The sequence below is a fragment of the Prionailurus bengalensis genome, chromosome B2 (genome assembly GCF_016509475.1).
Source record: "Prionailurus bengalensis isolate Pbe53 chromosome B2, Fcat_Pben_1.1_paternal_pri, whole genome shotgun sequence".
Taxonomy (NCBI): domain Eukaryota; kingdom Metazoa; phylum Chordata; class Mammalia; order Carnivora; family Felidae; genus Prionailurus; species Prionailurus bengalensis.
Window position 1 is genome coordinate 21,336,434 of NC_057349.1, and position 24,881 is coordinate 21,361,314.

At 38.7% G+C, this 24,881-nt stretch overlaps 1 protein-coding gene across 6 annotated transcripts in view; it reads left to right on the forward strand.

Moving 5' to 3' along the window:
• The window catches only part of CAGE1 (cancer antigen 1), a 56,215-nt gene extending 31,891 nt beyond the window's left edge, over window positions 1–24,324 (forward strand). For 2 of the 6 annotated variants that reach the window (XM_043590865.1, XM_043590872.1), the window contains 4 exons: window positions 4,406–4,510; window positions 5,135–5,205; window positions 19,496–19,564; window positions 21,984–24,324. In XM_043590865.1, the coding sequence (XP_043446800.1) occupies window positions 4,406–4,510; window positions 5,135–5,205; window positions 19,496–19,564; window positions 21,984–22,071 (333 nt within the window). In that variant the 3' untranslated portion in view covers window positions 22,072–24,324. Of the gene's footprint in view, window positions 1–4,405; window positions 4,511–5,134; window positions 5,206–5,293; window positions 5,552–19,495; window positions 19,565–21,983 lie in introns of those variants that run through there. The other 4 variants (XM_043590866.1, XM_043590867.1, XM_043590870.1 and 1 more) reach the window with 4 other exon arrangements.
• Window positions 24,325–24,881: the final 557 nt, after the last annotated feature.

A 24,881-nucleotide genomic window follows, 5' to 3' on the forward strand; every position in this document is an offset into this window, starting at 1 on the left:
CTGTGAACCATGTGGTGAATGGGAGCTCTATCATCAGTTTGACTCACAGTGGTCTAGATCTCCTGCTATTTTAAGCCAAGTGCATAGATAGTCACTTTACTACTCTTCAGTTTCTCATACTTCATCCAAATCTACTTTATTTTAGTGGAGACTTCAAGTGGGTTCAGGTTAGCATTCAGCTCAGAAGTGCTACAGTGTCTCTGAGACATCAAGGAAAAGACACATTAAAGGACACCTTTCATTAATATTATTCAAATATCACATTCAAGGTTATCTCATGGTATCTTCCTTTACAAAAGAAAAATGTTACCACCACTCCATCCTTTATTATTTAAATATTACTTTACATATACTTTTTGGTATGCTTTCATGAAAATGTTTTAGACTTTTTCAATGATTCAATTCTGTCTTCTAAAATTTTTCTTTTTTTTTTAAAGCTTATTTGAGAGAGAGAGAGAGAGAGAGAGAGAGAGAGAGAGAATGTGCATTCAGGGGAGGGGCAGAGAGGGAGAGAGAGAATCCTGAGCAGGCTCTGCACTCTTAGTACAGAGCCCAGTGTAGGACTCCATCTCATGAATTGTGAGATCATGACCTGAGCTGAAATCAAGAGTTGGATGCTTAACCAACTGAGCCATTCAGGTGCCCCTAAAATATTTCTATTTTGAAATTTTTTTTAAACTCTAAAATTTGAGCTTTTAATGAAAAGACAAGCAATGGACTGGGAGAAATTTATTATTTTTGAGAGAGAGAGAGTGTGGGGGAGGAGCAGAGAAAGAGGGAAACAGGGGATCCAAAGCAGGCTCCATGTAAAGCCTGTTGTAGGCCTTGAACTCATGAACCATGAGATTATGGCCTGAACTTAAGTCAGATGCATAACCAACTGAGCTACCCAGGTGCCCAACAAATCAAAGATTTGATAGAGGACTTGTATCTAGAATATGTAAAGCACCAGGGTGCCCAAGTGGCTCAGTTGGTTAAGCGTCCAACTTGGGCTCAGGTCATAATCTAATGTTGGTGGGTTTGAGCCCTGCATCAGGCTCCATGCTGACAGTGTGGAACCTGCTTGGGATTCTCTTTCTTCCCTTCTCTCTCTGCGCCTCCCCCACTCATGCTTTCTCTCTCTCAAATAAATTAACTTAAAAAAGAAAACTTAAAAACATATGTAAGGCACCCTCAAACTCTATAAGAAGAAAATAACCCAATTTATTAAAAAAAAATTTTTTTTAACGTTTATTTATTTTTGAGACAGAGAGAGACAGAGCATGAACGGGGGAGGGGCAGAGAGAGAGGGAGACACAGAATCGGAAGCAGGCTCCAGGCTCTGAGCCATCAGCCCAGAGCCAGACGCGGGGCTCGAACTCAACGGATGGCAAGATCGTGACCTGAGCTGAAGTTGGACGCTTAACCAACTGAGCCACCCAGGCGCCCCGAAAATAACCCAACTTAAAAAGTGGGCAAAAAGGTTTTAATAGACGCTTCATTAAAAGGATACATGGATAGCAAATAAATATGTGAAAAGATACTCAACATCATTGAGATGCACATTAAAACCACAATGAATACCACTACATAACCCATTATAGTGTCTGTTAAAAAGACTGACCACACCGCGGATTGATGAGTACGTGGAACAACTACAAGTCTCATATGCGGCTGATGGGAATGTAAAATGGTACAGCCACTTTGGAAAACATTTTGGCAGTTTATTAAAAAGCTAAACATACACCTGCCATTGGTCTACTCTTAGGTATTTACCCAAGAGAAATGAAAGCATATGTTTCTACAAAGATTTGGATGTGAAAGTTCCTAGCAGCTTTATTTATAATCAAAAACTGACAGCAACTCAAATGTCTAGCAACAGATGAATGGATAAAAAAATTGTGGTATGTCCACATGATGGAATACTACTCAGCAAGGAAAAAGGGATGAACTACTGATACACATGCAACCTAGATGAAGCTCAAAATTGTGTGGAGAAGAGCCAGACAAGAGTAAATACTGTTTGCTTCTATTCTATAAAACTCTAGAAAATACAGACCAGTCAATAGTGACAGAAAGCAGATGGGTATTTGCCAGGGCTCACATAGAGTGGGGAGTCAGGGAAGACAGGCAGACAAGAAAGAGGAATTACCAAAAGGCAATAGGAGGGGCAGTGATGGATATGTTCATTATATTGATTGTGGTGATGGCTTCATGGTTGTATATATATGTGAAAACAGCAAACTGTACTCTTTAAATATGTGCAATTTAGGGCCACCCAGCTGGCTTGGTCAGTTAAGCGTCTAACTCTTGATCTTGGCTTGGGTCATGATCTCATGTTTCATGGGATCAGGTGCCATGTCAGGCTCCATGCTGATAGGATGGTGCCTGCTTGGGATTCTCTTTCCTTCTGTCTGCCCCTACTCCAATCATACATGCACATGCTCGCTCTCTCTCTCTCTCTCTGTCTCTCTCTCAAAATGGGTAAATAAAAATGAATAATAAATGTTTAATAAAATATATTTAATAAATTGAATAAAATTGTTTAATAAAAATATGTGTTGTCATATGTCAATAATACTTTTTTTTTAATTTTTTTAACATTTATTTTTGAGAGAGAGAGAGAGAGAACAAGTATGGGAGGGGCAGAGAGAGAGGGAGACACAGAACTTGAAGCAGGCTCCAGGCTCTGAGTTGTCAGCACAGAGTCCCACGTGGGGCTTGAACTCACAGACGGTGAGATCATGACCTGAGCCAAAGTCAGACCCTTAACCAACTGAGCCACCCAGGCGCCCCTCAATAATACTCTTAAAGCAGTTAAACTTTACACACACTTAAGCAGAAACTTAAAATTTTGATTCCTTTTCACTGTAATCCAAAAAAACTGCTTTACGAGAGCTATTCCTTCACCTCTAAAACAAATATTTTTTAAGGAACATTTTGCTCTTATTTCCTTAATCTGAGGTTAGCAAATTTTAAAAATTCAGTCAGCAGATTTAAGAGTTATTACTTTGATCTTGAAAGCCATTAAAGAAATCCAAAACGTGCCATGAAGTCTATAAATGAAAAACAGAAGTGAGAAAGAATTCCACATTGCTTTAGTTAGAGGTCACGAGATACCTGAAGCTCCAGGTGAGGAGTGCAGGGAAGGAATAGAATGGGAAAAGCCAAGCCCTATGCTAATAGTTGATCATTACGGATTTTAGTCTTCCCCACTTCTAGACCTATCCTTTCAAAAACTTTTAGATTCTCTTCCCCCTGATTCCATCTGTTAAACTGAGATCATAATATCTGTACTCCCTACCTTAAATAACGTATGTAGTCAGAAGAATAGGACCATTAATTTGGTATTGTCCCCATTTATTTACATAAGAGAGTAAGAGAGTGGCTATTCCCACAGCAAATTTGTTTTGCTGTTGCTTCTCCTATGGGATTTCACTACAGACATGTAAGTATATCTAAAACATTAGAAGGTTGATGGCCATTTTGGGGGCACCTGGGTGGCTCAGTCGGTTAAGTGTCCAACTTCGGCTCAGGTCATGATCTCAGGGTCTGTGAGTTCAAGCTCCACATCAGGCTCTAGGCCGACAGCCCAGGGCCTGGAGCCTGCGTTGGATTCTGTGTCTCCTTCTCTCTCTGCCTCTCCCCCACTTGTGCTTTCTCTCTTTCTCTGTCTCTCTCTCTAAAAATAAACATTAAATTTTTGGTAGTTTTTTGTGTGTAAAACATTAGACCTTAGGTCAGAACATGACATACATTGAGCTGAGCCTTTTTAAAAACTTGGTGTCATTTATGCAAGTTGAGACTATGTATCAAACCTGAAAATGCATCATCAGGGACATCAGTGCTTTACTTCAGATGGGAGCAAATATATCAATGCACTGGTTATAAATGGAAAGAGGATAATGAAGATTTTGGGCAGATGTTCGTTTTCACTAACAAATGTTCAATTATTTGCAAAGGTCTTTCATAATGTTAAATTGGAGGAAGTTATAATTGTGAGTATAAAATTATAAAATTATCATTTCTGTACCTCTGTTATAAATGCAATCTAACTAGGATTAGTGTCTATTAATTCACTTGTGATACAGCTTGGTTTAAGAGAATCTTGGAATAAGGGCACCTGGGTGGCTCAGTGGATTACGTGTCCAACTCTTGGCTCAGGTCACGATCTCACAGTTGTGAGTTCAAGCCCTACGGTTCAGCGCTGACAGTGCTGAGCCTACTTGGGATTCTCTCACTCTCTCCCTCTTTCTCTGCCCCTCCCCCACTAGTGCTATCTCTCTCTCAAAAACAAATAAACTTAAAAAAAAAAGAGAGAATCTTGAAATAAAGTATAGGCTACTGTTCTCATTAGTTTTCAGCAACCATGTGTGGTTTTCATGGCAGTTTCCAGGTTAGTATTTTTACTGATGTTTCTCCATAGATCACAAAATTAGGAAATCTTCTAGAGACAAAAGAAGACCATTGCAACAGACTCATTGAAGAAAATGACAAATATCAAAGATACGTAGGCAACTTAATAAATAAGGTACAAATGTTCTTATAGAAATATTTGTCTTTAAAAACTATGCCAAATATTAAAATAATAGAATTTTAGTGCTACAAAGGATCTGAAGAATGATGGAACACATTTATACTGATTCTTTTCACTTCATAATGACATTATAAAATGCTCCCATCAGCCTTTTAGCTGACATCTAACAAAGAACATTCTGTGTATCTATCCCCTGCTGTTGGCAATTTTAGGTCTTAGTATTACGACTTCATTTTGAGGGTAATTGTAGATCTTTTCAACTTAACATTCTAGTTTACCTTCTGAAAACTGCATTAACTTTAACCAAACAGGCTCTAACCCTTAGCTGATACATCTACCACTTGTGTGGAAGACAACTGGATTATAGTTGACTCACTACAGTTGTCCAGTTTCTGACACTTCACTCTTTCTGCACGATGAATAGGTACTTTATGATTCTATTTCTATTCATATTCCTGGGTTCAAACTGTAAGGAAGATGTTTTGCCTACTGTAAAGCTATTGATGAAATTCACATAATTGAACTTCAACTGAAGAGATTTTTATAAAAGCAAATATAAACAAAAATAAAAATTCTAGAATTTATCATAGAATAATTTTTTGGCTTATTTTTTTCAAGGTTACATCATATGAAGAAATTATCAAATGTGCTGACCAAAGACTTGAGATATCCCACTCCCATATTGTACAGTAAGTTGAAAAAAGCTTAGTTTTTAATTTTGTAAACATTTACCGGTATTTTATTTTGCTCTCTGGCTTACCAAGTTTATTTTTTTAGGCTCCTAGAAAGAGGAAAAATGTGAAGTTTTTATAAATAAAGGCCATTCTTCAATCAAATAGTCTGCTCAATGTCTGACTACTTGAATAATCAGATTTTCATCTTCTTTTCTCAGAGCTCCCTTTGATTTCAGGGAGGGGGGCGGTGACAAACTTAGTGAGAAACATCCAAAAATTTCAGGAGCTATTCCATGGTGTTCAGGTAAAATAACCTTGCAATGCTTAATGCTTAGACTTTATTCACAAAAAGTTTTGAATGCACACCAAATGAAACATACATGTATATATATATCAAGTGCCAACTAAACTCTCTCATGAGAATGAGATTCAGCTTGAGGCGTCTGGGTGGCTCAGTCAGTTGAGCGTCCTACCCTTGATTTTGGCTCGGGTCATGATCCCAGGGTCATAGGATGGAGCCCCACATCAGGCTCCACTCTGAGCACAGAGTCTGCTTAAGATTCTCTCTCTCCACCTCTGGCACTCTCTCTCTCTAAAAAAATAAAAATAAAAAATAAGGTGCACCTGGGTGGCTCAGTCAGTTAAGCGTCTGACTGGCTCAGGTCATGATCTCACAGTCTGTGAGTTCAAGCCTCACATCAGGCTCTGTGCTGACAGCTCAGAGCCTGGAGCCTGGAGCCTGTTCGAATTCTGTGTCTGTCTCTCTGCCTGTCCCCTGCTCACTCATGTGCGCTGTCTCTCTCTCTCAAAAGTAAATAAGCATTTATAAATAAATAAAATTCTGCAAATTTTTTTCACTTATTATCTTCATTTCTCATATGCTGTTTCTTCATCCTTCCCCCAATTTCATTTATACTGTGCTGGCTATCACTAAGCTTAAGCAAAAGGTCTTACATAGAAGGCACATAGAAGGCACATTCTTACATAGAAGGCACACCCCACATGTGAACTTTATATAGGGCTAACTCACCACAAGATAACTAACTGAAAGACAGTTCGGGTATTTGTACCTTGGGAAGTTTGTTTTTGTTTCTTATTATTGTATCTAAGCAGAATGAATGTTAAAACAATTTTCCCATTTTTCAGACTGACATTGACAAATTTTAAATTTGAAAGAGGAAAGGAGTGTTAATTATACACTGAAGACAAGTAAAATAAGACTCCTCCTTAGCTTGTAACCAAGAAAACTCAGCCAATGTTCAAACATCATGGGCTCATGAAATATAGATAACAAATAACCTAATATTTCTAAACCAATATCAAACCATCACTCTGGCCACATTTCTTTGCCCCAGTCATTTTTAAAGTTCAAATTTTTTTGAACTTACATTTCAGAAAAGTGACTGATCCACTTTGTGGCCAAGAAGAGATATGAGGGGCACCTGGATGGCTCAGTCAGTTAAGCATCTGATTCTTGATCTCGGCTTAGGTCATGATCTCACAGTTGATGAGTTCGAGCCCCACACTCTTCACTGACAATGTGAAGCCTGCTTGGGATTCTCTGTCTCTCCCCTCTGCCTCTGCCCCTACCCTGCTTGCTCTCTCTCAAAATAAATAAACTTAAAAAAATTTTTTTTAAAGAAGAGATTTGGGGTGCTTGGGTGGCTTAGTCAGTTGAGCGTCTGACCTTGGCTCAGGTCATGATCTCACGGTCTGTGAGTTCAAGCCCCGCGTTGCGCTCTGTGCTGACAGCTCAGAGCCTGGAGCCTGCATAGGATTCTGTGTCTCCCTCTCTCTCTGCCCCTCCCCCATTCATGCTCTGTCTCTCTCTGTCTCAGAAATAAATAAACATTTAAAAAAATAAATAAAAAATAAAAAGAGATTTGACATCTGGGTTCTATAAATTTTACTAAAATGGTTGTCAACTGTGGATACTTATTAAAATTCCCTTGAATGCTTTTTAAAAATATCACAGTGCCAGACTCTACTCGCAGATGCAGTAAACTAAAATAACAAGTGGGTTCTGGGCATCAGTGTATTTCAAAAGCTGTCCAGGTGATTCTAATGTCTGGACAGTTCAAGAACCACTGCCAGATATCATGTGAGTTGATTTGCTTTAAGTGATAAGAATCATCATTTTTTTAAATCAAATATAGTCTCTTTCATTCATGAAAGCAGTTTTTTTAAATTATCATGAATTAGCTTTGATCTTTAAAAATATTTTTTGATGCTTTTATTTATTTTTGAGACAGAGAGAAAGCACAAGCTGGGGAGGGACAGAGAGAGAGGGAGACAGGAACCGAAGCAGGCTCTGCACTGACAACAGATATCCTGGTGAACTCATGTGAGATCATGACCTGAGCAGAAGTTGGATGCTTAACTGACTGAGCCACCCAGATGCCCTAGTTTTGATCTTTTTAAAAGGTGTATGATACATCAAAAATTATCAAATACATCATTAGAGCAATGTTTCTTTAAGGTGGTGCTATTCTGTTAAAATTTAGCAGTGTTTGAAGTATCTTTAAATATTTTCACTGGATATACTGTAAGTTTTCAATTTACATGCCTTGAATTTTAGAAACAGCTGCTTGCTTATAAAAGCCGTTAATGACACTTGATTTTTCTAAAAGACTAAATAAAAGAAGGAACTTGGTGAGATCCATTTTGCGCATGCAGCCAGAGTAATCTTTCTGAAATATAAATCAATCTGATCATGCCTCTTAAAACACTTTAGTGATTTCTTCCACCACTTTTAGATAAAAGAAAAATCCTTAACATGACCTAAAATTTTCTTCACAATGTGGTTTCTGCCTGCCTCTCCAGTCTCATCTCCGCACTCCCTGCATTGCCTTCAGCCACACTGGAGATGTTATAGCTTCTCGAATGCATCACATTCCCTTTGGCCTCATAACTTTAGCATAGGCTGTTCCACCTGGAACACTAAGGCTACCTGCACCTCAGTTATCTCCTACTGTTCTTAAAATCTCCACCCAAATGCCCTTTCCTCAGAGGTATATTCACTGTCTTCCCAGTCTGAGTAAGGCAGCTTTTCCATAATGCTACAGAGATTCAAGTAACCAAGCATCTGTCTCCCTAACACTGCTCTCCCTGTAATACCTGTGGCCAGATCAGTTTCAGGTATAAAAGTACTGCTCCATATATTCCTGGTTCAGGGACAGTTTTCTATGGAATTTTAGACTTGTTCTCTGTACCCTCCTCCCCATCACATCTATGACAACATCTTGGTGAGAGGTAGATCCTCTCACAAAAATATCCCAGTTCAGGGTGCCTGGGTGGCTCAGTTGGTTGTTAGGCTCAGGTCATGATCTCGTGTTTCATGGGTTCGAGCCCCACATGAGGCTCTGTGCTGACAGCTCAGAACCTGGAGCCTGCTTTGGATTCTGTCTCTCTCTCTCTCTCTCTGCCCCTCCCCCCCCACCAAATAAATAAACATAAGCAAAAATTTTTTAAATATCCTGGTTTAACATACAGATGGCCAACAGGTACATGAAAAGATGCTCATGTCACTAATCATCATACAAATCAGAACCACAAGGAGAAGACACCTCACACCTGTTAGAATGGCTATTAACAAGACTAGAAATAACAAGTATTGGCTAAGATGTGAAAGAAAGGCAACTCTCATGCACTATTGGTCGGAATGTAAACTGGTGCAGCCACTGTGGAAAGCAGTATGGAGGTTCCTCAAAAAATTAAAGATACCACTACCATATGATCCAGCAATTCTACTTCTAGGTATTTATCTGAAGAAAATGAAAATCACTGCAGCAGTATTTACAATAGTCAAGGTATGGAAACAACTGAAGTATCCATTGATGACTGAAAAGAAAAAGAAAATGTGATGTACGTATGCAATGGAATATTATTCAGCCATAAAAAAGAAGGAACTCTACCATTTGTGACAACATGGATGGACCTTGAAATGCTAAATGAAATAAGTCAGAGAAAGACAAATACCATATGATCTCACGTATATGTGGAATCTAAAAACTAAAATAAAACAAGCTCATAGATACAGAAAACAGATTAGTGGTTGTCACAGGTAGGGGGTTGGGGGGGTGGTGAAATGGGTAAAGGGGGTCAAAAGGTACAAACTTCCAGTTATAAAATAAGTCATGGGGGTGTCATGTACAGCATGGTGACTGTAGTTAATAATACCATGTTGCATATTTGGAAGTTGCCAAGAGGGTAAATCTTAAAATTTCTCATCACAAGAAAAAAATTTTGTAACTCTATATGGTAACAGATGGCAACTAGACTTATTGTGGTGATCATTTCACAATATATACAAATATTAAAGCATTATGCTGAACATTTGAAACTAAAATGAAGTTTTATGTCAATTATATCTCTCTAAAAATTATTTTAAAAGCCACAAATTAGATAGCACTATTTCAAAGTGCATTAAACCCTTGAAGAGCCTCCCCTCACCCTTAATATAAATGCAAACTCTCCACTACAGCTGCTAAAACCCTGCATTTTTTTTTACCTCATACTCTTTCTCCCACCTCATCTTGGTCTCTCCTTACCTATTCCTTGTAGTTGCTAGAACTTGGCAAGACTTGTCTGTCTCAGGGCATTCACACTTGCTCTTTCTTCTGCCTAGAATGTTTTCCCCTGACCTGACATTTTGCCCTTCTCAACCTTTAGTCTCTGTTCAAATGTCACCTCCTCAGAGACCTTCTATGACCACACTATCTAATGTGACCCTTCTTCCAGTCCCTCTGTATCACAGAAATACATACATACATAATACATGCTCAATGAACAGGATAGACAGTAGACTGGTCACTGAATAAGAAAGAATAAGTGAGTTAGAAGAGAAAAAAATGCATACACTGTATTACACAAACGCATATGAAATAAAGGTCAAGTGAAACTGCTCAGAGGAATAAGATCCAAACTACCTGGAATTTCAGAAAAAGAGAATGGAATGGTGGAGAATAAACTATGGAGGATTTTTCAGAACAGGATAATGTAAAGAAACCAAGACCTAGAAATGTTGTTGTAAAATTAAAGAACACTAGATAAGAAGAGGGGATCTTAAAACCAGGCTTAAGAGAAATGACCTTATCTGCAAATGCAAACCAGCTTGACTGACCTTTGTCCTGTGGATAGCAACAACAAAAGCCAGAAGAGAGTGGAATACTGTCTGTGAAGTGCTGATAAGAGTCACTGCCAACCTAGAATGTTTTATCCACTTGAACTCTTGAAGAAATGCAGATAAGATACAGAAACTTCAGACAAAAACATAGATCATTTCTTGACAATGAGACTTTACTGTTAGAAACTTCAAAATGAAATGAAAACAGAGAAATGACAGCAGGTGCAGCAGAGATTAATTAAGGAGATATTATAATAAAAACTTTATACCAATGATTTTGAAAAATTAGATGAAATGGAGAGTTTATAGAAAAAATATTAAAAGCAAACAAGGACAGCCTGAGAAGCATAAATGATAAATTAATTTCATCATAAACATAGATACAAAACTTCTCAACAAAAATAAACAAACTGAATCCAGCAATGAAAAGAACAACAATGCTTCCTGAGCAAATTGAATTTATCACAGCAATGAAACATTAAAAACTCTATTAATAAAATCCACCACATTAACTGATTAAAGGAGAAAATAGCATTTCAATAGGCTCAGAAATTCTACAGCAGTATACATTAAAAATATTTTTGTACAGCTCATGACAAAAATACAAATAAGGGAATCTTGTACTTTTTTTTTAAGTTTATTTTTATTTATTTTGAGGGAGACAGAGACAGCATGAGTGGGGGAGGGTCAGAGAGAGAGAAGACAGAGAATCCCAAGCAGGCTTTGTGCTGCCAGTGCAGAGCCCGACACGGGGCTCAAACTCACAAAACCACAAGATCATGACCTGAGCCAAAACCAACAGCTGGCCGCTCAATCGACTGAGCCACCCAGGCACCCCAGGAATCTTCTACTTTTTGATTAAGGGTATGTTCCCATCCCATGCCCTCCCAAAACCCAAAGCCAATATAATAACCAATTGAAACACTGTAAGTATTTCTTTCATCTGAAAATCAGGAACAAGATAAATAAACCCATTGGTGTTGCCAATTCTATGTAGTAATATGCTGGCAGTCCCCACCAACATCCTAAGAAGAGAGAAAGAAATTGAAATTGTGAATATTAGTATAAAAGTAACAAAATTGTCATTATTTTCCAATGATATACTTGCCTACCCAGAAAGCCCAAAATAATCTACAGATGAATTATTGATATTTACAAATGACTTTAGCAAAATTGACAATCATGAAAAACTTCTAAAGTCAATTTAATTTCTTTACACTATAAATAAACTAAATAAAATTTTAAAGTCTATATATAATAACAAACAAAAGTTCCCTACAAAAAATGTCCATGAACTTTGGAAAGAAATTTTTGTCCTTATTGGAAGATTAAAGAATACATAAGTAAGTGGAGTGCAATAAAATATTCATGGAGTAATGAATAGAAAGCTTTAATAATTAAAAAAAAAAACCAGGGCACCTGGTGGTACAGTCCATTAAGTGTCCAACTCTTGACTTTGGTTTGAGTTCAAGCCCTGCATCAGGCTCTGTGCTGATAGCAGCGGGCTCTGTGCTGATAGCACAGATCCCCTCCCTCTCTCTCTGCCCCTCCCCCGCTCATGCTGTGTGTGTGTGTGTGTGTGTGTGTGTGTGTCTCAAACATAAATATTTAAAAAAGTTTAAAAAGATAAATAAAATTCATATGGAAATTCAAAGGGCCACAGAATGGTCAAAAGAACTTTGAGAAAGAAGGACAAAATTGGGGGAAAACCTGATTTTAAGACTTTCTGTGAAGCTACAATAATCAAAACAGTGTGGCATTGACGTTAAAATAGGAAAAAAGATCAATTGAACAGAATATGGAATCTAGATACAAACCCACACATATATGGGTGACTGATGTCTCATAAAGGTGCAGACGTGATGAAGTAGAGAAAAGATTGTTTTGACACATATGGTGCTGAAATACTTGAATATTCATTTGTTTAGAAAGAAAAACTTTGGGGCGCTTGGGTGGCTCAATGGGTTAAATGTCCTACTTCAACTCAGGTCATGATCTCATAGTTTGTGGGTTTGAGCCCCATGTCGGGCTCTGTGCTGACAGCTCAGAGTCTGGAGCCTGCTTCTGATTCTGTGTCTTTCTCTGTCTTTGCCCCTCTCTGTCTCTCTCTTTCTCTCTCTCAAAAATAAATTTAAAAAAAACTTAAAAAACAGAAAAACTTTAATTTATACCTTGTACTACAGCCAGAAAAAATTCAAAATGCATATTAGATCTAAATTTAAGAGCTAAAACTATAAAACTTCTAGAAGAAATATAGAAGAAAATGCCTCTAACCTTAGGTTAGGCAATGATTTAGAAAAGACACTAAATCCATTAAAGAAAATTTGAGGGGCACCTAGGTGGCTCAGTCGGTTAAGCATCCGACTTTAGCTCAGGTCATGATCTCGTGGCTTGTGAGTTTGAGCCCCACATCGGGCTCTGTGCTGACAGCTCAGAGCCTGGAGCCTGCTTCCAATTCTGTGTCTCCCTATCTCTCTGCCCCTCCCTCACTCATGCTCTGTCTGTCTGTCTCTCTCAAGAATAAATAAACATTTAAAAAAATTTTTTTAATAAAATTTGATAATTGGATTTCCTCAAAATTAAAAATTTCTTAGGAAAAAAAAATCCTAAAACTTATATAGAATCACAAAAGACCCTGAATAGCCTAAAGCAAATGTTGAGAAAGAAAAACAAAGCAGGAGACATCACACTTTCTGATTTCAAGCTATATTTATAAAGTGATAGTAACCAAAACAACATGGTACTGGAATAAAAACAGACACATAGACCAATGGAACAGGACCAAGGGCCCAGAAATAAACTCATACATTTACAGTCAACTAATATTTGATAAAGGAGCCAAGAATATTTAATGGAGAAAAGACAGTCTCTTCAATAAATGGTGCTTAGAAATTGGATATTCACATGTAAAAGAATAAACTAGAACACTCCTTTCCACCATTCAAAAAAAGAACTTGAAATGGATTAAAGACATAAATGAAAGACTGAGAACCATGAAACTCCTAAGAAAAAAGATAGCTTAAAAAGCTCTTGGACAGGGACCCCTGGGTGGCTCAGTCGGTTAAGCGTCCAATTTCGGCTCAGGTCATGATCTCACAGTTTGTGAGTTGGAGCCCCACATCAGGCTCACTGCTGTCAGCACGGAGCCCACTTTGGATCCTCTGTCTCCCTCTCTCTCTGTCCTTCCCCCCTTGCACTCTTTCAAAAATAAATAAAACATTAAAAAAAATTAAAAACAAAAAGCTCCTTGACATGGGTCTTGATTTTTTTAGATGTGACACCTAAAGCACAGGCAACAAAGTAAAAAAATAAAGAAGTGGGACTACAGCACACTAAAAACTCCGCATGATAAAAGAAATAACAAAATGAAAAGGCAACCTGCAAAATGATAGAAATATTTGTAAATCATATACCTTATAAGGGGTTAAAATCTAAAATATGTAGAGAACTCATACAACTTAATAACAGGAAAACAAACAATCCAATTTTAAAATGAGCAAAGGACCTGAATAGGCATTTTTCCAAAGAAGATATTCAAATGGCCAACAGGTACAGGAAAGCATGCTCAACATTACTAATCATCAGGGAAATGCAAAATCAAAACCACAATGAGATATGCCTTCATACCTGTTACAATGGCTATCATCAAAAAGACAAGAGATAACAGGTGTTAGCAAGGAGATAGAGAAAAGGGACACTTATGCACTGTTGGTGGGAATATAAATTGGTGCATCCACTATAGAAAACAGTGTAGAGGTTCCTTAAAATATTAAAAATAGAACTACCACATGATCTACAAATTCCATGTCCTGGTGTTTATCCAAAGAAAATGAAAACGCTCAAAAATATATATGTATCTTTATGTTTATTGCAGCATTATTTACAATAGTTAAGGTATGGAAGCAATCTAAGTGTCCATAGATGAATGAATGGATAAAGAAAATGTGTTATGTACACGCACATGCACACACACACACACACACAGAAGAATACTATTCAGTAATAAACAAGAAGAAAATCCTGCCATTTGCAACAACATGGATGAAACTTGAGGGCATTATGCTAAGTGAAATAAGTCAGAAAAAGACAAATACTATGTGATATCACTTATATGTGAAATCTGAAAAACAAAATAAAAGAAAACCCAAACCCATAGAAAAAGAGATCAGATTTGTAATTAACAGTGGTGGGGGATGTGAGGAGGCATGAGAATTAGGTGGAGGTAGTCAAAAGGTACAAATTTCCAGTTATAAGATATGTAAGTACTTGGGATGAAATGTAAAACATGATGACTATAGTTGAACATTGCTGTATGGTATATTTTAAAGTCCCTAAGAGTAAATTATAAAATTTTCATCACAGGAAAAAAACTTTTACTCTTTTTTAAAAGTTTATTTAATCTGAAAGAGAGAAACAGCATACATGCCAGAGAATGGGAGAGGGGCAGAGGGAGAGAGAGAGAAAATCTTAAGTAGGCTCCATACCCAGCACAGAGCCCAAGATGGGGCTCGATGCAGGGCTCTATCTCACGACCATGAGATCAGGACTTGAGCCCAGATCAGAAGTCGGACACTTAACCAACTGAGCCACCCAGTTGCCGCTACTTTCTCTTTATTTTTCATGTATTGATATGAGATGATGGATGTTGACTAAACTTATTGCCGTTGTGGGGAAATAGGTTCTACTTACATAAATGGGTTAGAAAAAAGCTTAAGGTGGAAAGCCACCACCACGGGGCAAAAGCACTCGAGATTAGGTAGTGAGATATTGTAATGGGATCATGAGTACTTTCCATTCTGACACCAATATACTATTGTACTTTGATCACAAACTCCACTTGCCCTCAAGATCCTTTGCTTACACACAAGTTAATGATTACTATCTGATTTTCTTCCATTCACCATGTGTGTAAGATCTTGTTTTCTTCACATTCGCCACATGGGTAATATCTTGTTTTCTCCACGTTCACCATGTGGGTAATATGTTGTGAACTCAAATACGGAGACGAAACCCCTGTTTGGGGCTCTTGTCTCCTCCCAGACATTAGCCTCTCACATATTCAATTCTGCATCCACTGTCTTGCTGGACAAGAGAGAACTCCAGGCTCATAGTCTGCAACGTGTGGTAACCATTTCACAGTATGTATAAATCAAGTCATTATGCTGTGCACCTTAAACTTACATAGTGCTATGTATGTGTCACTGTGTCTCAATGAAACCAAAAAAAAAAAAAAATTAAGCTTCTGCTCTTCAGGAGACAGATAGAGGAATGAAAAGACAAGCCACAGTCTGAAAGAACACATTTGCAAGTCTTATATCTGATAGAGAACTTTTATCCAGAATATATAACAAATCTCAAAACTCAGTAGTAAGAAAACAACCCAATTAAAATGGCAAAGATTTGAACAGATACTTCACCAAGAAGATATATGGATGATGAAGAAGCACATGGAAAGATACTCAACATCATTAAAAGACAAAACCACAATGAATAACTCTACACAACTACTAGAAGTTTTCAAAGACTGACTATACAAAGTATTGGCAAGGATGTGGAGCAGCTGACCAGCTCAGACCATCCCAGTGGGAATGGAATATGACACAAGCCACTTTAGAAGCAGTCTGGCAGCTTCTTACAAAGTTACACAGACACTACTGTATGATTCAGCACTCCTATGTGTTGATCCAAATGAGGAGGAGATGACAATATTAAATAGGCCCCCTGTTTACAAACAGCTTGAGTATATCATGGTTCATTATTAGAGAAAATGCCATGGAATAAGTCTTTGTATTTCTAGACTTGTGTACACACAAAGATGACTGTGCATGCCAGCTTTATTTGTAATAGCCCAGAGCTGAAAACAACCCATATGTCCCTCAAATGGTAAAATGATAAATTGTAGAATAGCCACACAGTAGAATACTACTCAGTGATTAAAAAAAAAGAGAAAATGAATGAACTCTTGGTACATGGCAACAACATGGATCAATGTCAAAATAATTGGACTGAATGTGAGATTCCATTATATAAAATTCTAGGTGATGGAAAGTAATCCATAGTGAGAGAAAGCAGGTCAGTGGTTGTCTGGGGACTTGGGGGCAAGGAGGAATGGGAGTGAGGGATTACACAAGTACATGAGCAAAATTTTGAAGATGATGGATATGTTCACTATGTTCACTGTGATTATTGTTCTCTGGGTGAATATATATGTCAAACATCAAACTGCATGTTAAATTTGTGCAGTTCATTATATGTCAGTTATACATTAATAAAGATGTTTAAAAAACAAAGAACAAACGCCAGTGCTAACACAGACTTTACAATGGGTAAGTCTGACTTCCACTCCCAAGCAGGGACATCATGCCATCTGTTGGCTTGGTCCAGTTAGCACTTTCATTCTGCTGGATGTTGCTGCTCTGCTTGCTTGGCTTTCTGCATGAGCTGCCAGTGTCCTTCAAGGGAGGATATCACTTCCCCCATGGAAACCAATGACTCCATCTACCTGGCCTTAGGTTGTGACTTTTTGTCCTCAGCTCTATGCACAGGAGCACTGTATATAAGTACATTACATTGGTGCTTGCAGCACGCTTAGAAGAACTTTTCACTCTCTCTCCTTTTTTACTTCTTTTTTTTAAATCTTAAAAAAAATTGTTTTTAATGTTTATTTTTGAGACAGAGAGACAGAGCATGAGCATGAGCATGAGCAGGGGAGGGGCAGAGAGAGAGGGAGACACAGAATCCGAAGTAGGTTCCAGGTGTCAGCAGAAAGCTGAATGCAGGGCTCAAACCCACAAACCGTGAGATCATGACCTGAGCTGAAGTCAGACGCTTAACCTACTCAGCCCCTTTAGTCTCTCTCCTTGAGTATCCTTTTCCTCCACGACTTGGGCTGTTGTTTGTGAGCTCTAGAAAGACAAAGATTTATTCCATGGCATTTTCTCTAATAATGAAGCATGACAGACTCAAGCTGTTTGTAAACAGAGGACCTATTTAATATTTCCATCCCCTCCTGGATGGACAACATCTCCCCTTTAATCTTTGAAAACAAAAGCCTGATATCTCTGGACAATAATGCAGAGGTTTCAGAATGACACCCCATGAGGCATATCCCAAGGCAGATATGTTTTGTTTGGTCCATCTAATGTTTAAAGTATTTTTGAAATATTGCTAATATTTAAAAAGGAAGATTTCCTGTAAAGATTTAGATTTCCGTCTCTTCTTTAAAATTAAGATCTGACGTCATTACTGCAACATTCCCACATGGCAACATCAGGCAACATCAGCCAAGTAGCAACTTTGTCCTTTAGGCAGGGAATGAGTATGATTCCCTCCCAATCAGATGGGGGCCCCCAAATGTGGGGCGACCAGACTGAGTGGAAGCCAGTGGCCTGGGAAATGAAAGAATTCACCTGAGGCAGAACAAAGGCGATAGAAGTTTATTGAATACACCGAAGGGAGCAGTGGGCAGGACAGCAAAGGAGAGACTGACTGACTGCCACAAGGTAGTGGGTGGGGACTGTATTTAAAGAGGGAAGGTGAGGTGGTATGGTGACCAATGGAATTTTCCCTTTTTTGGAACTGTGCCTGGCTGTAAGTAACCCATTGGTCAGCTAGGGCTTATGGATATTTTGAGGTAGGCTGCCTGATGGGCCGGGTCTGTATTCAGCCAGGAGGTTGGGGTCACTGTGGGCCCTTTTGCCTTGATCAAGTTTTCATGGCTCAAGTCTGTTACTTAAAAGTGACCTCTACAATAGGGGCAAATGCTCTCTGGTTTGTCCAAATCCCCACTTAGCTGGCTTTACTCAGTTCACATACTTGCTTGACTCTTCCATAGGCATTTGAGGTAATGACTTCTGCAAGAGAATTTTCTATCCTCCACAGATCTGTTTACTCTCCATAGTAGCCTGAAAAACAGCTTCCCAAAGACATCCAAATCCCATTCCCTGGAACTTGTGAATGTGCCCTCGTATGGCAAAAGAGACTTTGCAGGTGTGATTAAATGAAGGATCTTGAGATGGTGAGATTACCCTGCATTATTCGGGTGAGCCCTAAATGCAGTCCCAATTGTTGTTACAAGAGGGAGGCAGAGAGAGTGAAGTTTGATGACAGAAGATGGCAATGTGATCAAGCAGCAGGAAGAGTAAAGGCCATGTGCCGAGGAACCAGGAGCCAAGGAATTAGGACAGAGGCCAGAGAGAGGGAAAAGGCAAGGCAAAGAAGGCTCTTTCTGAGCCCCTGGAGGGAGCACATCCTTGCTGACACTCTGACTTTAGCCCAGTGTATCTGATTTCAGACTTCTGACCTCCTGAACCGTGGGAGAATAAAGGTGTGTTTTTCAAGCCTCCAGCTTTGTAGTCATTTGCTGCAGCAGCCACAGGAAACTAATAAACTGTCCCTGGATGGGAAAGGGAGTTTGGGAAGAGACTACTTTAATTGAATTTGCCCTCCTAAAGGCAAGAAGGGAACCTGCTTGTACCTCTCTTGCTAAAAGCCATAAAAGTAGAACACAAGTAAATCTCTAACAGGCCACCTGCATGCTGTGATCCTTCCTACGACACTATTACACATTTCCCCCATGTTAAAGCAGTTCACAGCTCAAGGGTTGTGCTTTTAAAAAAATTTTTCTTTTGAATGTTTGTTTATTTTTGAGAGAGAAAGAGAGAGCACAAGAAGGGGAAGGTCAGAGAGACAGCGGGGCAGAAGATCTGAAGAGGGCTCTGCACTGACAGCAGTGAGCCCGATGTGGGGCTTAAACCCACAAACTACAAGATCATGACCCGAGCCAAAGTCAGACGCTCAATCTCTCAATCGACTGAACCATCCAGGCGCCCCCAGGGGCTGTGTTTTTAACATGTTATTCCCAGGATCATGTTGAGTTTCCTTGAGCAAAGGGATCAGTTCTCTCACTGTCTGTGTAAATGAATAGAACGTCTGTCACTTTATAGGTTTACTACTATCTACTTTCCTTCTTCACTACTGGAACCTATAAAGGAAGAAATTAAATAATTTGAGTTGCTAGGAAAGAATCCCAAATTCTCATACCGGTGAGGTGGATGGATGATACACAGGAAGCTAGATCACCACTTATATTTATCGTCTCAAATCCCCTAGTGAGTCCAACAAAATATTAGTTTAGAAGAGTCAGTTTTAGTCATAAAATCCAATTGTTTCTTCCTTCAGTTTAGAAAAGAGAAATAAACATCTGGAAGATTTAATTAGGAGGCCCAGAGAGAAAGCAAGAAAATCAAGGTAAGTTTTCTCTTTGTTTCTAAATAATAATGTCTTTAACTTTAAAACATAAGTCTAATGAATAATACATTTAAAAAACTTTTTTTTCCTTTTCTTAATTTAAGATACACTATATGCAAGTGCTTGGTATTTTGCCTGGCATAAAATAGTTGGTTGATAAATGTTTTTTGTAGAACTTGAGTTGGAAAGCCAGAATACCTGCCCTCATGGAACTTACAATCACCTCTAAGGAAGATGATATAAAGATATGAGCTAATATTGTGTCTGCACCAAAACAGCTTACATATATATCTTATGACCAGATTTTCTTACACTAATATTAAATCTTATAATACATACATTATTTCTGTAATTTTGATGCTACAAGGTATATGCACAAGCCCTATGGGGTTGATTAAGACCATAGCAGGATATTAAAATGGGATTCTTCACGGCCTAGTCCCTGAGGTGCTAAAAAAACAGTTATCAGTTCTCAAAGTGAGAGTGAGTTTCCCCATGTGCAGAGTTTCTGAAGGCAATTGCAAAGAACTGCTTTCAGAACTCCTATCTCTTGGCCAGATCCAATGTATAAAAAGTGTGGAGAGTGGGGAAGACTGGAAAAGAAATTTCTTTGAATCCATCATATTGTGAGCTCCCATTGCCCCCAAGTAATTCTACCTCTTTTGCTTAAAGCCTGGTGTGGGGGTTTCCAGAAGATCAACTTGAGAGCTTTGATATGCATGCCCTAAAAGTTGGGAAACAGAACACCAGTGACACACCATGCCTGAGATAACTAAAGCAAGCTGTGGCAGATCCACAGAGGGGCTGTGATGGGGTGGCCTGTTCTCTCTGAGCTCGTCAGCAGGACAAAAGATGTGTGTGATAGTTTCTTAAGAACCAGACAGGAGAGAGTTGAGTTATCTTGGGCTCTGCCCAAAGCTGCCTGGAGGGCTACCAGCACCAAGAGGCCAGAAGGGAATGCCAGATTTTTAGAGGCTGATGGAGTATCAGGTGACAATCAGAAGGGAGATGCATCGGCTTTGGTCAAGGGAACTGTAGGACAGAGGTCCCTAGCAGTGGCAAGCTCCACAGACGCAGTCAGCTTAGCCACTACAAGCCCAGAGACTGAAGTCACCATACCAAGTAAAAATGTCCCAGCACCTTACTTCTCCTCCCTCCTCCTGCAAATGGAGGAGATGGTGAGTGAAGAGGGAGCAGAAATTGACCCTCAATGGCAGGTGGTGCTCCCAACTACATGCCTTAGCTTGGCAAGGGGGAGGAGAAGTCCTACTTTTGAATGAAGATTAAAGGATTAATACGCAAGACCGGACATTCTGCTTACTGAATTGAGATTGTGTTCGTGCCCCACAATGAGGACTGACCTCACCTTAGAGTTAGCCAACGACATCACTGGGCCTGCTGCATATTCAGCCAATGGCAAAGGAAAAGCTTTCTTGAGTGAGGAAAGTCCAAAGCAGAAATGGGAAGCAGATATTAAAGTTGAGTTTTGACTATGTCATGAGTCACGAATGTTCAGCATACCATTTGCAATACAACTATGTTTTGAGAATTAAAACCCCTTAGCAGATTATCCTACTATTTGCAAAGTGATAGGTTAACTATGATTTTTTCCCCCTAATATGAAAGAATACAATCTGATGCCTGGCATATTACAGATGCCCTATAGTTGCTAATTTAAACTGAATATGAATCTTCTCTGAATTGCTGTCAGAAACTGTGGAATATTTTTCCCATCCTTATTTTAAAATAAGAAAATTCACATATAAATTCACAGATTTCACTAGTGCAGCTAGTTGTTTATTTAGCCTATTTTCACAGTGGATTTGAGGCCCATTTGTGTAAACTTCGAATGGCCTTTGAAGCCAGGGGATGAGCTGGAGTAGAAGAGCCCTTTCCAGCTGGTCAAGGCTGTTTCTTAGAAAACTGGAGACTTACAGGAGCCTTCAGCCACCACCGTCCTTGAAGCTTCCCCTCAGCATGGGGAACATGCTTTAGACCACCTCTGCACTGCCTCAGAATTGTGGTGCTCCTGTCGCTGACTTCAGTAGTGGAAAGAGTGGGAAATTCGGAGATAAAAGCGAGCACGTTAATAGTTTCAGATGTCTTTTTTTTTTTTTTTGCTTCTAGTTCTTCATCATTTTCAAGAGCCAGAATCTTATCCTAAAGAAGTCCATGAGAATGTTAAAACACAACAAGACTGTGGCTCAATATTTTTATTTAATTGCAATGAGCCTGATCCATATATTACACACTGAAAACCTTTCTCTGAATCGTTTTGGTGCTCATAGTTCTATCCTAAATGGCAATTTCTCCTTGAAAGTGAAGGCAAGAACATATTAAATAATGGCATACTTGTTCACTAGGGTCTCTATTTTAGCCCACCACTTTTTTTTTTAACGTTATTCTCTATCTCCTACAGACCAAGAAGATTAGAATATCATCCAAAGTCCTTGACCGTGGTAGGTCATACTGATGATCACTATAAAGAATGTTCTGTTTCCATGTAATTTGACCGTAGCACAAGATTAAATAGGAGTTCCTAAAGTTACATTTCAGTAATGTTCAGTGTCGCTTTCCTTTCTGTCCTCAGATGAGGCCTCTTTGACCTCTGATCATCATACATCCTGTAACTGGGAACCTTCCTTCTGAAATTTTCCTTGTATTCATCCTCTTCACTGCATCCCTACAGCCACTGCCACATGTCAGGCCCTCATCATTTCTCATCCGCCCTATGACAGTCATCTCCTACTTGTTTCTGCCTCCAGCTTGGCACCCCTTCCTTCCATCCTCCACAGAGTAGACAGAGTGATCTTTCAGAAGCAAAAAGGATGATGCCCCTTCCCTACATAAAACCCCTCAGTGGTTCCCACTTGCATTCTGGATCAAATCGAGCTCCCTAGCACAGCATGTAAGGTCCTCTGTGATCTGGCCCTCACCCTCCTATCCAGCTTTCTCATTCACTGCTTCCTCCTTGTCATCATACACCAAACCACATCTAACCACTTGTCATTTTCCAAACATGCTGTTATTTTTATGCCTTTCTGGTATGGCCCATGCATCTTCCCCTGCCAGGAATGTTCTCTCTCAATTCCTTTTCTCCTCTTACTTCAGTTCCCACCTCACAGACTTATAGACCAGTTCAAGCTCCATCTCCTGTATAAAGCCTCTCCTGCCTTGTATCCCACATGCAACTGACTGGCTTCCTACCACGTGCCCACACTGTCCCCTTTGATAAAACAGCACCTGCAACATTTCATTACTGTTCTCTACTTGCACATCCCTTAACTTGACTAGAACCCTTTTAGTGCAGGGATTGTCTCATATTCATTTTGGTATCCCCCAGCACCTATCCCCTAATAGGTACTAAATAGAAGGGGGTGTTAGGCAGACTCAGGACCCAGGACCAATGCTACCCATGGTGGAGTAATTCCTAATATAAGATGTAGCCACTGGTGCCCTTGTCCTACTCCAGGCCAAGGGTATGTATTCATGAAAACCTGTGGCCTATTTGTGATATAGCTTTGTGGAAGAGGGGTATAGTCAAGGGCATGTCTGTATATGCTCCACTGAGACCCAGCTGTTCTAATAGTGGAGTTATGAGAATACCTTAATATTTACATTCTTGTTTCTATTCCTTTTTCTTCATTCTGCCAGCTGGCAACCAAACCAAGGAAGATGAAACTCAACCACCCTTGTTCCTTGCCATGTTCCTTAATGAGAAAAAGGTTGAAACAAACAAAAATATTTATTAAAATATAGTATTGGTGTTATCTGTGAAGTTTATCCATCTACAGGCTGTACTACTTTTCCATATGTATATAAGAATTAGCTGTTTATGCAGTAAGAATTGTATATATAATTAAGAATGCCATATGTAATCAAGAATCAGCTGTCCTGTCACTGAATGCCTGTGTTTCCTAAAAACTTGATACATTTTTTTTCCTTTCATTTTTAGATGCCAGATATTTTAGAAGGAAATAGAAATTATTTAAATTAAATAGGATTGAAGATTAAACATTAATCATTTTCATCAACCAGTCCAGGAGCACAGTCATTACTAAGTATAGTAACCAGATCAATCATACAAATGATACATTAAAATCTGTATAAAAGATGAAATTATACATCCTAAAAATTGTGATTACTTTTCTTCTAATTTATTCCTGCGAACGACAAAACATATTTACTTTAACATAAACAGAGGAACAAGTGGCTTCTTTTGCAAATGTCTATTTTCATTCACACAATATCACTTCCATATTATCAAGCCTTTAATGACACATAAAAACAGTAATGTATCTCATTCCAACTTTTTGTTTCTGCCTGTAGGACATCGTTTTTCTCTTCCGGCAGGCAAGCTCTTCCTACTACCAACCAAATTTTAAGACACTAATTCTGAAATCCTTTGGAATTAAAACACAGATGAAAGGGGAGGACTGGTCCTTTGAGACCTAACTCATAATTTCTACTTTAACATAGTTTTGAGGAATTAGTTCTGAATTTAAACAAAGGAACCAGAGACAGCTGATTTTGTGAGATATATCAGAAAAACAAATGTGCCTACATGCATATTATCCTTTTGCTAAATCCCAGAACCAGGATGGAGATGTAGCTGTTGAATCAACTATTGGAAGGGAGAAATTATGTTAGCTTGCTGAAATTAGTTTTGCACTGAAATTACTCAGGTAAGTACAAGAGAAGAATATATGGAGAATATATATCTGCACTTGAAGGAAGTGCTGAATAAATAAAAGCTATTATTATTGTTGTTATTTTTGCTGAGGAATTCTGTAAGACAGATCTTATGTGAATTTTGAAACAGAAATTTTAACTTCTCGAATTCAAAAAGTTGCAATACCATTTAAGACAAATGATGAAAAATGCACAGAAAAATGCAGCTGTGACAGTGTTGTGTTTCAGAAAATTAAGCATTGAAAGTTTTAGAAATGATTCCAGTTTTAAAAAGAGATATTGTTTCCCTGGAGGATCCCCTCCAGGGAAAATTAAAAACATGACAGGAGAAAGACAAATATTAACATAAAGATGGCTAATGCAGTTCTGCAATCTGTACACAATTGTGATGAAACTTTTGGAAAGGAGGGATTAACATAGGCTGTCTGCAAACAGGAGCGTGTGCCTAAGCACCACATTTGCCATGTATGTTATTAGGCATTTATGATATTTTACCTGCAGGTTGTCTCAAAATGAATGTGCCTCCTTTGGTGCATGACTGAAGGATGCTGAGTCTAAGCCTGTACTTCTTTCAGTAAACATTTAGTGACTTTCAATAAACTGTGTGACAGCCTCTATGTTAGAT